Genomic DNA, 16,041 nt, shown 5'->3' on the forward strand with positions numbered 1-16,041 from the left:
AACAGCTTATACACCTAAAATAATCATTCACAGGTTGGGTTAAATCTGTGGAGCTTGAAGGTTCATGACCAAGGATGTACATGTATTGTGAAAGGTGTTGCTTGAAGTACACAACTCTATATGAATGAATGTTGCTCCATTACTGCTGGTTATAAATAAACAACTGTTTGCTATCACATTTGTTGTGTTGATTTTATAATGTGATGACATGTCAGTGTTACAGCTATTCCCGCAAGTGGCAAAAAAAAAAAATCAATTCATATAAGTTAAACAAAAACTCCAGGTCCACTTATTATCGGATAGAATTTTTTATAAATAAATACTTTATTGATAAATATGAGTAAAATTTACAAATAAAATAAATAGATACATAACAATTCATGTTCCTAAAAAATACAAATCATTCATAAACTAATACAAGTGCTTCACAGGAGGAGCTGTAATTGTTGACTAATACATTGCTAATCACCTAAAATTATACCTGCTTACACATAAGTTATAGTGTGATATAAAACATTAATTAATTGTTTATTTACTGCTTATGAATGTGAAAGAGCTGAGTTACCAGAGAATTAGGAAGGAAGGAAGGAAGGAAATCTTGGATGTCTTGGTCTATTAGAGCCCCTCCCAGGTGTCCCTCACAGAGGCAGGAGGGGCTTTGTCCCCAGGCTCCAGGTTCAGAGAGACATCCTAGAGACTCTGTCAAACAGCAGCTGGCGAGACGCCTGGTCTCACCCTCAGAAATGGGCGTCGCCTGGACAGGCTCTCTGCCTACTCCCAGAGTCAGACACCTAAACACAACACACACACAAATAGCTATATAAACACACCCTCAAGCCTTCTAAACACTTCCACTCTTTAATGCATTCTCAAGCACACACCAGAACACACATAACACACCTCTGCAGACACTGAAATGCACATACAAAGAGACACACAAGGCCACAATGAGGTGTATTTACACTCTGACGCAGGTGCCCTGACTAGTGTTTGCATTAATGGGAAGGTGTTTGGCACCTTTGATAAGGACAGCTAGTCGATCATTGCCATGTAGCCCAGTGTTCACCTCTGGCTGTCATGGAAGTGTCCAAAAGAGACGTTCTCCTGACCTCTAGTGCTGTAGTTAAAGAACCAAGAGTTGATGCTGCAGAAACACGGTGCGTGTTTTATTCCTTTTAAACACTGTTTTCAAGTCATGTCGTGTAAAAGCATCATTTATACTGTGGATGTTTATTTATCGTCTTTTTATCTGTAAAGCTCATTTTATGTTTTTTGAAAAGCGTTGAGGAGTTGAACAGCAACTCTCGAATTGTTGGTTATCACATGCAGAACATCTGTGGCACATTGAACCACATGATAGCCACACCAGAATATATGTTATAATCTCCTATATTGGTGTTGGAGTTTAGGAGTCTCTCTTAATGCAACTATTGAACACTAGAAACTATACTATACTTCTTGTTTATGAGACAAAAAATATCAGCCGTGGAATTCTTCTTGAGTGAATTCTTATTGTTTTTCATATGTAATATGACATTGGTGGAGGATGGAAACCTTGCAACTGAAGTTTAATCAAGTTTATTTGTAAAGCCTAATATCAGATATAATGTATCAATGGGCTACAAGACACGGCATCAGGGGATCCAAACCCTGCCTGGGCTCTCTGAAAAACACATTAAAAAGTAGCTTTTTGTGATATTTATGTTTTATTTCAGATTAAAGATTTAATGCTTCGCATGATTTGAGAAAGTAAGGGTCAAAATAAATAAATAGATAAATAAATAACAACAACAACAACAAAAAAAAAGTAAGCTAAACACAAGGCTGTCGCGGCTTCTCTCTAAAAGCTGACATTATGTGATGTTTTTGTGCTTATCATATACAACTGCACAGTTCTCCATTTGCAAGATTTGCTGCAAACCTGGGGATGATCAGCAACATTTTCACCGTGTTGAAATGGAGAGAAGTTCTTAAGTTCTTAAATAAATTAAATAAGAATACAATAGGTTTATCTAATCTGGCAAACAGTCAGATGCATCTCTTTTTCTTGGAGACATTTAAGGGAGCTGAGCCGCAGGAGCTCACCCTGGCTGATGGAGCTGCGCTTGACCGGCAGTTCTCCTCTGTCCTGCTCCATAGCGCCTCCGTCTGGACTCTCAGCCTGCGTGACACAGAAATTGAAGAAAGAGGAAAAATTATAAGACAACTTCCATATTAATGTTTTTAATGTTCACATTTAATGATCAATACATCACGCCATGAAACCCTTTGAATAATGAATGTGAATAATTCATTATAGAAAAAAAATATATAATCATGAAATAATCTAATATATTTCTAAAACTGCTAAAACTATTAGGGATTGAAAGAAAATTTAAAGAAAAATATCCAGCGTTATTATTTTCTAAATCTTGACTTGATGATAGTGCTGGAGGAAAGGTCAGAGGTCATAATGACACGTCATCTGGGGAACAAACTCCTGTACAGAAGTTCATGGCAATCCATCCAGAAGCTGTCGAGATATCTTAATGTGGACTTAATGTGGTGGATGGACCAACAGATGGACACTGCCATCTGTAGAGCCACGCTGCTAGCATGGCTAAAATATAATCTGATCCTAAGGTATATATATTATATTTATTACACGGTATAATGTAAGAACTTTTAACTTTTCTCCTCATCTGTATAATAAGACAGTGTAATACTCTGGTTTTACCTTTGGACACAGCGGGTACCAGTTGAAGCACTGGGAGGCTTCGTTCTCAAATCTCCAGCCATCCAGTGGAATTAGGATCTCACCGAGAAACACCTTCCTTCTCAGGGTCCCTGAATGCCACACAGAGGCCTGCAGTCTCTTTCCAAACAGCAGGTGCCGCTCTATTTGATACTGTAAAAAAAAAATTGACAGAGAAATATATATAATTTGGCCAAGTCAAATATGATACAACACCAAACTATCAGAATAGCTGGGTAAATGCATCTGTGTCTTTTTACCTTCAAAAGCTCATTATAAACCGGATCAGTCGTATTTCTCTTCACGGCCGTCTTCATTTTGCCGCTCTTTTCCGGCAGCACATAGAGTTTGACATATCTACACACAGAGAGATAACACATACAGGATGCTGAGGTTTAGATAAAGTATCACACATTAAAATGACGTCATACTGTATGTGATTCCCCCTTGCTGTATTTATTATCCTTACGGGTGACACTTCCTCTTCTTGGCGTCTCCATAAGCGAGATTTCTGCATCCGCCAACCGTGATCTCCAGACAGGAGGTTCTGGTGTTGTAGGCCAGAGCCAGCTCCAGCTCTCCTGCTATGCTGACGATGTCAAAGAAGCCGTACTCTGTGCTGATGCTGCTGTTACTGCCCTGAGGGAGCAAAACACAGGCTGCAGCTTAATATTTTATGTTTAAACAGAAAGAAAGACACAAAATGACAGACTTCAATTCACTTAAAGTAGTAAAGAAAGTACAGAAGAAAGGGAGTTTATATACGAGCTAGGACGCTGAAATGATCACAATCTGACATTTCAACCACAGGATGTTGCTTGGGGATTTTTTTTTCTCTCTCTCATCGTCAGCTTGTACTCACTCTCTTTCCTCCAGAATACTCAGAACTGAAGGAAGTTTCTTCTTCTGCCCCGGTGGAGGAGCCTTCCTGGTCGCTGTCTTTGTTTTTCTTGAACAGGTTTGGAAGACTTGGGACTTTGAAGAGCTGCAAAAAGAAGAGGGATCGTTTTCTTTACTATACTTTTACACACCAAAACCATGGAAGCTATCACAGGGGATTCAGGCTGATAAACAATACCAACTATGTTATCACTTTGCCAGGTGCTGTAATTTGTGGTGCAAAAAAAAAAAAAAAAAATCACAGACTTTGAGACTTTAAGTTGTCATTCCTTCTAACCACCAGCAGGGATCACTAAAACGTCTTAGATTACTTTAATGGCCCTCGTGTAGAAAGGTCCACCTCAACCCGGTTTAAACAGGTGTGCAGGGACAAAGAAGCAGCCTCTGTGTGGCCGTGTCTGTTGCTAATGGCAGGACTTATGTAAGATATGATAAGTGTATGTATGATAAGTTTTATTTCCTGTTTTGTACATGAAGCTGAAATTAATCTTCCTTCACTTGAGATGGCAACGGGGGGAGACCCTGTGCTCTCACGGCTTCTTGATTTTGGTGGGAGTGTATGTATGAGCTCCGTAGCCGACTTACATGGGATGCTTTGCTGATGTCGGTGTCAGACAGGCTCTTTTGGGTGCTGTAGATGAAGCGCGACCCTTTGCGGCCGTTGTCAACTTTCAGCAGGTCTCCTCGCACATCGTTTTGAGAAGTTGAAATCTCTGTGTGGAGAAAAGAGTCACAGAAATCTCAGAAGAGAAAAAAAAAAAAAAACCCCAAGTCATGCATGTCATTGCTGTCTGTGACCATGATCAAAAACAACTTCTGCTGATGATAGCACTTTTATGAGGTAAGACGTTAAAGGGGTTTTTTTAGGATTTTTATGAGGTAAGAGGGTTTTTATTTATTTATTTATTGCCTCTTGTTATTTTCAGGCAAGTTTCCTTTGTGGTCACTACTTTGCATGTATTCAGCTCATTGAGAGAGATCAGATTGTGATAATGATATAATCCAGAGGAAGTGATGTTTCTCACACATGTTCGCACCGCTTGTCATGTTAAATGTTGCACTGCTTACAAAAGAATTCCTCTTAAATGTTGACCACTACTGACTGTTTTGTGACAACTTACTTTTGATGTGACTTGTGAACGAAACCATTAGATCCTCCACTGATTTGGTAAAAGGTTTTGTGTTTTTCAAATCCTGCAGAACAAAACACAAAATCATTGAAACTCACTTCTATACATTTTTACACTTTTACCATAAAATAATGCTGGAATTTTGTCGGCACTTTACCCCAGATCTGCTCAGAAACTGATGATCCAAATGGGGCGGAGGAGTCGGTGGCACAACTGATATGTGACTGTGAAAATATAAGGACAAAAACATTTTACTTTATGGTTCATCTTCAAGTATTGAGTTTAATGAATCAGAGCAGCGCCACACACTTGATATCAACACGTAAAGATTCATCATACCTCAGCACATTACAGGTCTTTAATAGCTTCTCCCCAACTGTTTCATATTTGTCTGTAAAGAAGAGAAATAAAATGAATGACACATGGCAGTACATGTGTGAAAGTCACATGATGATTGATATCACCATGGGTAAGTTGACGACAGGAGAAAATATATTTTTATGTGTGTGTTTTTCACCTGCCAAATGTTGATTGTTGTTATTGTATTTCCTTTACACAGCACCAATGTTGTTCTTAGTATTGTGTAAATTTTTGGTTAATGACATTTAATAAGAGATAATTATTCAGTTGAGTGTGTGTACGTGCGTGTATGTGTGTGTGCACGTATGTATGGACCGATTATGTGATTATTAGTTTGCCCTTGGGCACAGACGTGTAAAACCCCCACCGCCACCTCTCCTACACAGGAGCCTGACACCCAGACTGAAAGAGACACAAAATGACTGTCATTTCACATCTTTTTGAGTGTGTGTGTGTGTGTGTGTGTGTGTGACATGTAAAAACATTTAAATATCCTTATTGGTCACAGACCTCCACACATATGATTAAATATTGCCACTGTGTCTCTGATACTTTACCACAGAGTAAAATGGTCACAGTGAATAATTCAGTAACTTAAACAAACATAACCTGGATCATCCATATTTTATTATTCAATGTTTTTTTATAACTGGATAATATCAAGGGAATATTAATAATAAATAACAGTCAATATAAACGAAACAAGTCAATTGTGAATACATGCAGTGCACGTATTGTAAACACACCTGTGGTGACCGGAAATTTCCTTGCCTTCTCCTCTAAGAACCACTCCCCAGACCTGATCTTCACCTCCCTGTGGAGAGGAGAAACACTGTGCTGAGCAGACAGGAATGACTAGATAATCACATCGTCAGAATGCATTTCCTCCTTCAGTTGACAGTTGACAGAAATGATCTTTCTCACACTTCAGAGAGTAGTTAAGTCAGAATATCCAGAGGCATAAAGCGTCGCTGGTAGTAACTGTTAACCTTGTCGATTGCCACAGACCGCAAACTGTAGCACTAAAATAGATAGCGAGCACTGATCATGACCTGACCACATCTTCGTCCACACAATCTCTTCTTGAGAACCCCTTTTGACTCAAGTTTTATTTCCCATTATAGATAACTTAAGTCTTATTTCAGAGGGGTAACTCATGTATTATGTATATCAAACCTGCACTAACTGATTTTTGGCCATTCGTGTGCATGTTGTAAACACAACATTGACATGTCATCACCTTTTTTGTGTTGACATGATGAATTTGTAAGGAAACAGCTGTATATTTTCACATCCAGCAGTTACAGAAAGACATTAGTTTTCATTTGGAGTCATGTTTCTGGACTCTTGATGATGAATGTAAGTTTAACTCTGTTTTTTGGTCTCCACCAACTCCTGAAAGAAATGCCAGACGCTCCACTAGTCACTAACTGTGTCTGTTTGCTGCTTGGTGCTGAGCAGACACAGGGGGTTTTGAGAGCTTTTTCACTAGAAACATACGCATGCATACAACATAATATGTGCAGATCACAGTTTCCCAAAGCCAAAGTCAAGTCCTCAAATTTTAGAAGCTGGAGCCAAAGATTTTTTTTTCCAGATCAGCTTGATCAATTGTTGCAGCTCTGGGTGAACGTGAACCAAAACAGTGGCGCTGCAGATTCAGGTGATAATTCCTGCCCTTTCACATTGTTTTAAATTTGTCATTTAATATTTTGTTATGATAGAAAAAAAAATTCATGCAAAGCAGCTTCAAAAAAGTTTTTTTTAAGTAAAAATGTAAAATTTAAAGGGGCAAATCAAGAGTTGACAGAAATGATCTTATTCAAATTTTCAAAAAGAAAAAAATCCAGAAACCGATCTCCAAGAGTGAGAAGCAACAGTTACAGTACAGGAAGTTGTTGGTAGTAACTGTCGCCCACATCTCTCTCTCCTCAGACACATACACTCTACAGTAATTTTGTGCTGTGACCGGAGCACCACTGACTCAAACACTTCAGCTCTCTTTGCATTAAGCAGGTGGTTTAGCATCTTTCCTGTACCTGTAGGCGTGGCAGACCGTGCACTTCCAGTCAGCTGTTCCTACACCTACTCGGCACCTGCTGCAGATCCGGTGGCTGCAGCCGCGGCAGACTGCGCCCGAGTTCCAGAACTTTCCCAGAGGCCTCTGGCAGCGGGCGCAGGTCCGCTCGCCGTACTGCCGGGAGTAACTCTTGGCACCTCTCCTTCGAAGCTCCTGGAGCTCGTACTTCATCCTCCTGAGAAGAGAGAAGGGGCACCTTTAACTGCCAGTGTTACAAAGAAAAACTTCACCTCCGTCACTACTGGCGTGTGACGCTTAAACTATACTTAGGCTGTACTACAAATAGAATATACTGTAGCCCACAGAAGCAAACAAACTAGTTTGGTTTTTTAACTTTTGCAAGTCAGTAGACTTATTTAAATGTTCTTCACACAGCTAAAAGTATTAGACACCAAACTAACACAGGTTTCGGTTACAGAAAAAAGCATATTTTTCTGGCAATATGACCACCTCTAGTTTACATTGTCTGCTGCTTCGTTAGGATCACTGAGATCAGATAGTTCAGCCTCCTCTCAGCATCATTGAGAGGGATTCCCAGAAGTAAATTTGTCACAGCACATATGAAAGTGATGTAAAATGACTCACCTGATCCTGTCCTCCTCAATGATACGCAGCTGCTTGTCTCTCCGAAGAACCTCCAGTACTCTTTCTCTTTCCAGAGCTTGAAGTAAATTTAAATCCATCTTTTGTCTCTGATCGTGTGTTGCTATCACTGCCTTTCTTCTCTCTGTCTGTCCTCTCTGCCTCACTGTCTCCTTTTTGTTACTGTCTCCTCCTTCTCTCCTCCCTGAACACTCCCCCTTACTGGACCCAGCTTCAGACCTCCTCTTCTGGTCTTCTGGCGCTGAAAGAGTGAAAGATAGAAAACATTACTCTACGTGCTGCTACAGCAAGATCCCCTCTCCTGATTGTGATGTCCTCTGAGTCTCCAGCTGCGTCAGAGCAGGATGTAGACCTCCTGAGCAGATATACATCTAGTGGTAGTATTTCCACTTGGATGATGAAACCTCACTCTACCCCAGTAGCCCCGGAAATGCCATCTTCTAATATATTTCTCTCTAAAGGCAAGTGAGGAGTTACAAATCTGCTACCTGATGACGCAGGAGGTTAGTCAGGCAGAGCAGCACAGGATCTGATGACACCTGAAACAAAGACACAGTTTCGTTTGAGCAATATTTTAAGCTCTGTCGCCACAGCTATTCTCACACTACCAATATGTCATCATCTTCCTCTCCTGTCTGTCTCTTGGTTTTTTCCTCAGTAACCAGCCCCTTCTCCTGAATCAAACACCACCACTTCCTCAGCTGCAGTAAGAGCAGTGATGCTTCACTGATGGCAGCGCTGCAAAACAAACCAAATGCCAACCCTTGCATTATTGATGGCTAACGTGTGTCTGTGTTCTAGTTTCTTTTTTTCCCCCTTTTTTCTTTTGAAGGTCAGTAGACGTATTTCTAACTAAGTCTATTTATTTATTAATAAATCTTATTCAACTGAATAAAAATGCATTGTTAGCAGAGGAAGCTCATCATTCTGTCAAAAAGAGGAGTAGAGGTCTGTTTTATGAAATGCAAATACCATACAGACTGAAATGCTTTTTATTTTATTATCAGGAATAGTTCAACAATTTGGGAAATTAGATGTAATCATGAAAAAAATAAAAATACATATAAGGTTTTCACATGTTTTAAAATGAAATGATCTTTAAAAACATTAAAAAATAATGTTGAAAAACTCTGTAATAAGCCAATGGTAGGATGCCAATGATGCTGACCACATTGTATACTTGCGCACTAGATTATTACATCCATGGCAAAAAATGGAGCCTCAAAATGGAAAGCTGGTTAGCAACAGGAAGAATTCAAAGGAAAGAGTAAAGAGAAAGACGGTGATTAGACAAGTTATCTCCCCCATCAAAAAGAAAAAGAAAAAAGTGAGCTTCTCCTGCTTTCAGTTTCATCTTGAATGTTTAACTGTTATCAATGAAATAAAAAAGTGCTCTGCGAACGCATTATTTGGTCTCCGCATTATTACGGGGTCGGATGTGGGCCGCCTACATTTTGGAGATTTTCAAGTTGATCATGAGTTGGAAAAGGTTGGGAACTTCCTTGTCGATAGTGAAACACGAAGCTGCAGCCAGCAGGCGGTTAGCATAGCTTAGCTTATCATAGCTTAGTGTAAAGACCAGAAACATGGGGAAACAGCAAACGTGGCTCCGTCCAAAGGTAACAAAATTGACCCACCACTTCTAAAGCTTGTTAATGAACACGTTATATCTCATTTGCAGTGACTCTCTGTGACTGGAATCTAAGGGCCCAGGAGATTCATGAACAAAATAAAGACTATGTCTGTCGCAGAGTGTGCCTTGTACTTCTGGTTTAACTGAGAACTCACAAGGAACTTCAGTTACGTCTGTCATTGTCCATCAGTCTCTGTTCTCCATCCTCTGGTCTCTTGTGCATCCATGAAGCAGTTTCATAAGTTGCTGATAGATTTTGTTACCATTAGACAGAGCTAGGCTTGCTTTATTTCCCTCCTGATACCAGCCTTGATGCTAAGCACAATTTTACACACGCACATGAGAGCGATGTCGATCTTCTCATCTTACTCTTCAAGAAAACAAATCAACGTATTTCCACTAACTGTCAAACTTTTCTTTTCAGTTCTTATTCAACTTATAAGTAGATCCCATTTATAAATAGTGCACATGTTAATCTGCATCAATCATTTCCCTCCTCAGTATTAGACAAATGAAGCACTGGGAGTAGAGAGGAACTGGCCTGTTGAATAGCTGAATGCCAGCCTGTGGTGGGAGATAAGAGCCTGTTCTTGTCACTATCCACAGCTGCCAGGAGGCCAGAGAACACAATCAGCTGCAATTAGGCCTCATGGCTCACAGAGGGACACAGCTGTTATCTGTCCTCTGCTGATGTGCACCATGCCTGAAGGGATTCTTGTGAATATCAATGAGGCAAGATGGTGCTAGAGAAAGGTTGTGATGTAAGGGGCATTTCCTCGTGCTTGTCTGTGATTTGATGCATCATTTGATGACTCACATCCCTCAAATCAGGTTGACAGTTTGATAGGAGGCTGATCATCGTTTCAGCAATGCAAGCCCAGTCATTTCATACTTACCTCAACTATGCAAAGGACCATAATGATTCAGGCTGTCCGTGGTTTAGTGGCGAGGTTTGAGTTCACATCCGAGAAGAGAAGGTGGGAAACCATATCAGCCCACCACAGCAGTGACAGTAAAGGACACCTGACTGATTAAACTAGGACCCAAATATGGCATCTGAATGGCGTGTGAAAGACCAAAACAGTCATACGATGTTTCCCACCCAGAGCAGAGCTTCCTGGAAGACCTTTGCGAATGACTACGCACATCGGGTCAGCTGAGACCGATCACCACAGGCAAATTTAAACTAAAAACCCATGTTATGGCCACACGCGCTCTTTCTCACACACACATACACACACACACACACACACACACAAACACACACACACACAATTTATCTGCACTGCGTTGGTTTCCATGTAGTTTTAAGCAGCGTGAAATTCTTTACAGTAACTCTGCAATTTCATGTCAGTCAAAAAGAAGCTCAGTAAAGTTAAGAAATACAAAGAAACTCACCAATGACCAACAGTATATGTGTTTCACTTTCACTATACTGCTCTGAGAGACACCGGCTTCCAAACATTCATACAAATAAAAATAATAATTCAGGTAAGTTGCACTTGAGACACATGAATCAAACCTGAAGTTATGAATATGATCATATTTTCTTCCACATGTACAGATTTATAAACATAAATGCTCTTGTCATGTTACACAACAATGCCGAATGTCAATACACCTGATGCAGCCAGCACAATGTTTGCAGGCAAATAAGGAGAAAAGGAAATTTCCACTCATACAGTGCATTCACTTTAAAAGAAATCACAGGATTTCTCACTTGACTAAAAAAAAAGAGCTGTAATTACAAAGAACATTTTACTCAACTCTCCTCATTCGTTGCTACATCTCAACCGCAATGTCTGAATAATAATGTGACAATCGAGCCCATCTTACATCAGCGTCGAAACAGAGAACAAGCTCTGGTTTGAGACATGAGAAATAGGTCACTGCAAAGATAAAGAGGTGCAGAGCGAACAAGCTGCAAGGTCTTACCTTCAGGCTCCCTGCACCACCGGTTTGGTCAGCCAGAGGAAGTCGCTGCTGCATTTACTGAAGAGAACATTAAGAGCTCAGTTTCCTTCCTTGTGCATTCACACATACAGTTGCAGTCTGGAGACGGTTAAGAGTGCGACTGCTGATTGGTTATAATTCATATTTTGCTCCGCTGTAAGTGTGAAGAGAGTGTGTTTGCAGTCAAACAAAGAATTGCAAAGAACTGAAGCCACACAGTCAGTATAGAAGAGATTTTATATGAAATTGTGTATTTGTCCATAGCTACCACTTCTGACAGTACTGGAAAAAAATATATAACATAATGGAAATACCTAAATCTGAGTTTTTCATTTTGCACAAATTATTTGCAAACAGCTGCTGTGAAGTGGCAAATCAAAGACTGAACAAAGAGTGTGTTGATCCCACAAATAATAACCACAAACACACATTTACACACACAGTCACGGACAGATTACTGAACAGACCACGCCGGGCGCAGACAACCTCTCTTCATCTCTCAGCTCTCATCTCTACAACTACATACTAAAGTTCAGAACCTGAGAGTTCTGCTTCACCTGCAGAACGTCACTGACACAGACGCGCACAAAGAAGAGAGCGACTACAAAACGACCGCAAAGAGACACAAACCACCACAGAGGCAAAATGACAACAAAGAGGCACAAAAGCAGTAAAAAAAGACACAAACAGCCATGGAGAGATAGAAAAAAACGACTTCAAAGTGTCCACAAAAAGTTGTAAAACGACCACAAAGACAGACACAACACACACACACACACACACACACACACACACACACTCAAAAAGATGTGAAATGACAGTCATTTTGTGTCTCTTTCAGTCTGGGTGTCAGGCTCCTGTGTCGGAGAGGTGGCGGTGGGGGTTTTACACGTCTGTGCCCAAGGGCAAACTAATAATCACATATCGGTCCATACATACGTGCACACACACATACACACACGCACACACACTCAACTGAATAATTATCTCTTATTAAATGTCATTAACCAAAAATTTACACAATACTAAGAACAACATTGGTGCTGTGTAAAGGAAATACAATAACAACAATCAACATTTGGCAGGTGAAAACGTCAAAACAATTTCTTATTGAGAAGCAAAACTTATTATTTTCTTTCTTAAATTGTCATTGGGTGTGTGTCCTGCAGCTGCAGTTAGTTGTCCAGATGTGTGGCAGGATTCCCTCAATAAAAAATAACCCCCCCCCCCCCCCCAACAAAAAAAAACAGCAGACGTATATGTTTCCAGATCATCAGCGTTTCCTGAAATAAAAGAATCTGTGGTATAAATACTTCTTCCTTCGATAAATGCTTCCTTTTCCCTTTTTGTTTTAGTCCCATGTGAGGAAAGTCATTCAGCGGATGTGACGTTGTCTTTGGTTCAAAGCCTCATTTATAAAAACACCCTCTGACTTTTCTCTGTACAGCCGTCTTTAAAAACACGATCGAAAACAAATGCATGGCTTTCACACATTGAATAATTGTAAAATTGGAATCAGATATATTACACTTTTTTTTTTTTTCTAAAAAAATGGATGGACGTTGGGATTAATATGGTCTGAAAACAGGAAATGTTTATAGGTGAGGCACCTGTTAAACCCGCTGAGAGCAGGTTAACTGTGTGTCCACATAGACAGAGGCCTGCTGTGCAGACCAATAGGGCTTCCTTTGGAAATTTAAACTTTACTTTGATAATGTCTCTGATTTTACGCAGTGTGTAGAAACGTCTTGAGCTGTAGCGTCTCTTCCACTGATAACCTGTCGTGGTAGAAGCTCAGTCCGGTCAGGAGCTCGATGTCTCGGACCCGGGCGGTGTGAAAATGTAGCCACTCCTCCACCCACGTCAAGTCCGACCCGGTCTGAAGAGAGATAAAAAGAGGGGAAAAGGAGGAGGAATGAAGAGAAAGGGAAATCTATTAAAAACTTATCAGGTCTGATCATTATTTCCACTGTGGGATTTGTCAGCGAGTTTCCACAGAAGTAGAGTGACGTGGTTGTGGTGTTACTCACAGCACAGCTCTCTGTGTGGTCAGGTCTGTGGGGCAGGATGAAGGACTTCGCCTGCAGCGGTCCCTGGCAGTTGACGGGGCTGAAGGTCGAGTTGCCACAGCTGGTTAAGATCACGAAGAAATGTGTCGGGACGGGAGCCTCATTCCTGGAGAGACCAGAGATCACAGCTCTCATTTTAACTTGTGATGCGTGCAGAAAAAAAACAACCCGAATACTTTCATTTATAAAACCTAAGCTGATGGAGGATTGGTCAAAACTGCAGGTTCGCTGGTTATGTTAAAACTGATGAAAATGTGGTTTCAAATTATCTATTATTTCAAAGTATTTTTTGCTACAACCAAGCTTAAGTAAAAATCAAAAACAAACCCTTAGCCACAATAAGATAATTTTGAAACTGAGTCCCACCCACTCAAACAACAGAGTGGAATTCAGACGAAACAAAAGAGAGACAGAGACGTCTCAAGTGAAACAACTAAAACTGCTCCAACTTTGGCAGAAAACCGTTTGTTCGTGTAGGAACTGGCTGTTTAAAGTAAGAAGCTGATTGAGGAAATGCATTCAGGGCCTTTAATGTAGCAGTGTTGAGAGGGTAAACGCAGCATAAATACTAATGTAATGGCCCAGTATAATTCCTCATAAGAGCGAATATTTCTGGAAAGTTTACTGAGCTCATGACACAAAGCTAAATAGAGTAATTCGTGACGAAAAGAGATCTTGACAAAATCCTCCATTTCCAAATGTGTACATGTGTATGTGTCTGGTCTACTTGATGCCATCACAAGCTCTGAGATTTAAGTATTTACATCTGCAGGAATTCGTGGGAAACTGAAACCTGTTTCATTATCAACCACAATTTACTCAAGACAGATGACTTAAGATTCCTCTTTCTTCTCTAACCCTTACATCATGTCAAAGCATTTTTCAACCAAGTATTTTTTAAGAGGACAGCAGATTCTGAGCTGCATTTCCAAAATAAATATTAACTTATATTGCTGATTGATTATAATAAATAGCAAATATTCACTGTCCCTCGCTTCTGAAAAGTGAGAATTAGCGAATTTTCTTTACATGTGATACTAAACTGAACATCTTCGACTTTCGGATAGTTTGTTTAATAGATCCATCTGATACGACGCTCATTTGTCATAAGAATTATCATTACTAAATCAATAAATATCCTGTTCATTGATAAATAAAGCTAATTGTTGGCTGCACCTCTAATTGACTGATTGATTGACTCATTTACCCTGAGATTGGTTTGAATGCATCAACGTTTCCGTCAAAGTCTTCATCAAATATCGGCCCGCTCATGACGTTGACTCCGTTCAGCTGTTGTGAGTACATTGGAAGCAGGACATCATGGACATGGGTCCAAACATCTGCGGTTAGAAAGAATACACACAAAAAAACATGTTAGTACTCCACCAATATATACACAACTGATAATAATATGCATGTGATTTAAATGTAGAAATAAAAGGAAAATATATTTTAATGTGGAAATGATCCCTGCAGGAAGGGTCATACACAGTGTATAAGAAGTAATGTGCCACCAGGGGGCAGCATCTGTTAGCTGATTTATATTTAGGTTTCCAACAGATACACTCTACAGTATTTAGAGGAGGTGTTTCTACCAGTGGTAGCTCATACAAGTGAGAAAGAGTTTCCATCTACAGCATGTGTGGCCCCAGTGGAAACACAACCAAAGCTGTGTTGGCTAAAACAACTCCTTAATGAATCAACCCCCCCCCCCCAACACAATCAACAAGTTTCAACAAATGCATGGCTCATTCATGCAGCTGTGCAGGCCACGGCATTTTCACGTCATGTTGAGCCACACATACTTTCACAAATGACACAGGTGATTTTGTAATAGTGTGTAGTATGTGCAGGTACAGACATAATCCTCAAAGGATTTAAGGCAGAATTAAGCAACACATGTGTATGAGCAAAAGCACAAAAATCAAGGGAGGGAACCAACAGTTAAATTCATATACAACCTCAACCATTTAAAACACAAGAGATTTCATGTGGGATCTAATCGACTGTGTTGTTTCGAGCACAGTTTGGTGAGTCGGCTCAATCACTTTGAAAACTAAACCACCTTTAAACTGAATCTTATTGTGAAGGAAACTGCGGCGTCTGCAGCAGGATGGCAGCGGGATTAACTCTGGAAAACATCCCCTGACTAAACCTTTAATTGTACTTTACAGAAAGCGCTCAACTAAATTAAAGTACAGTAGTCCCATATAATCACAGCGGTTAGATCTTTGGACTCCTGTTATGTATATTTAAGAACCAATTGGGTTAAAAATATAGCCTGTTTTTAGGAAATCAGCTTTGAAAAGTATAATATTGAGCAATAAAAATTGGCTCACAAGAGCAGGCGAACCACAATACCTGCTCTCGGAAAACTTGAGTGTTTAACAATTTCACAAAACAGCGTGGCGTCATGTCTAGTTGGGATCCAGAGTAACCTTTTCAGGTCACTAGTTAATTAAATTGTTCAGCTCAAAAGCTCTTTCATCCAGCTGGCAGATGAACCCCTTCTGACAGATCTGGGATTTTATTTTAACTCATTCATCACCAGGACTCACATTTCCAGCTTTGGATGCAGC

General features: G+C 40.1%; 2 protein-coding genes across 3 annotated transcripts in view; both read right to left on the reverse strand.

The window, feature by feature from the left end:
- Positions 1-423: 423 nt before the first annotated feature.
- Positions 424-11,396, reverse strand: sytl3 (synaptotagmin like 3). 2 transcript variants are annotated; one of them, XM_022737827.1, is made up of 13 exons: positions 7,790-7,935; positions 7,164-7,379; positions 5,871-5,938; positions 5,104-5,155; positions 4,922-4,988; positions 4,756-4,828; positions 4,220-4,347; positions 3,597-3,719; positions 3,204-3,373; positions 2,995-3,091; positions 2,717-2,887; positions 2,086-2,161; positions 424-791 (listed from the first exon to the last, which is right to left on the reverse strand). In XM_022737827.1, the coding sequence occupies exons 1-13, from the start codon at positions 7,885-7,887 to the stop codon at positions 784-786; spliced, it is 1,347 nt and encodes a 448-aa protein (XP_022593548.1). In that variant the 5' UTR covers positions 7,888-7,935; the 3' UTR covers positions 424-783. The 2 variants fall into 2 exon arrangements, with proteins under 2 accessions (XP_022593548.1, XP_022593549.1); XM_022737828.1 differs by lacking the exon at positions 424-791 and adding an exon at positions 11,376-11,396 and having other exon boundaries at positions 1,644-2,161; positions 7,790-8,048.
- Positions 11,397-11,616: 220 nt separating this feature from the next.
- Positions 11,617-16,041, reverse strand: part of LOC111216326 (ectonucleotide pyrophosphatase/phosphodiesterase family member 1-like) — a 30,534-nt gene continuing 26,109 nt past the window's right edge. Inside the window, exons 21-23 of the mRNA XM_022737826.1 lie at positions 14,670-14,802; positions 13,424-13,568; positions 11,617-13,272 (exon numbers count right to left, since the gene is read on the reverse strand). Of these exons, the coding sequence (XP_022593547.1) occupies positions 13,120-13,272; positions 13,424-13,568; positions 14,670-14,802 (431 nt within the window). The 3' untranslated portion in view covers positions 11,617-13,119. The remainder of the gene's footprint in view (positions 13,273-13,423; positions 13,569-14,669; positions 14,803-16,041) is intronic.

Source organism: Seriola dumerili, unplaced genomic scaffold (assembly GCF_002260705.1).
Source record: "Seriola dumerili isolate Sdu_G_001 unplaced genomic scaffold, Sdu_1.0 BDQW01000025.1, whole genome shotgun sequence".
Lineage (NCBI taxonomy): Eukaryota > Metazoa > Chordata > Actinopteri > Carangiformes > Carangidae > Seriola > Seriola dumerili.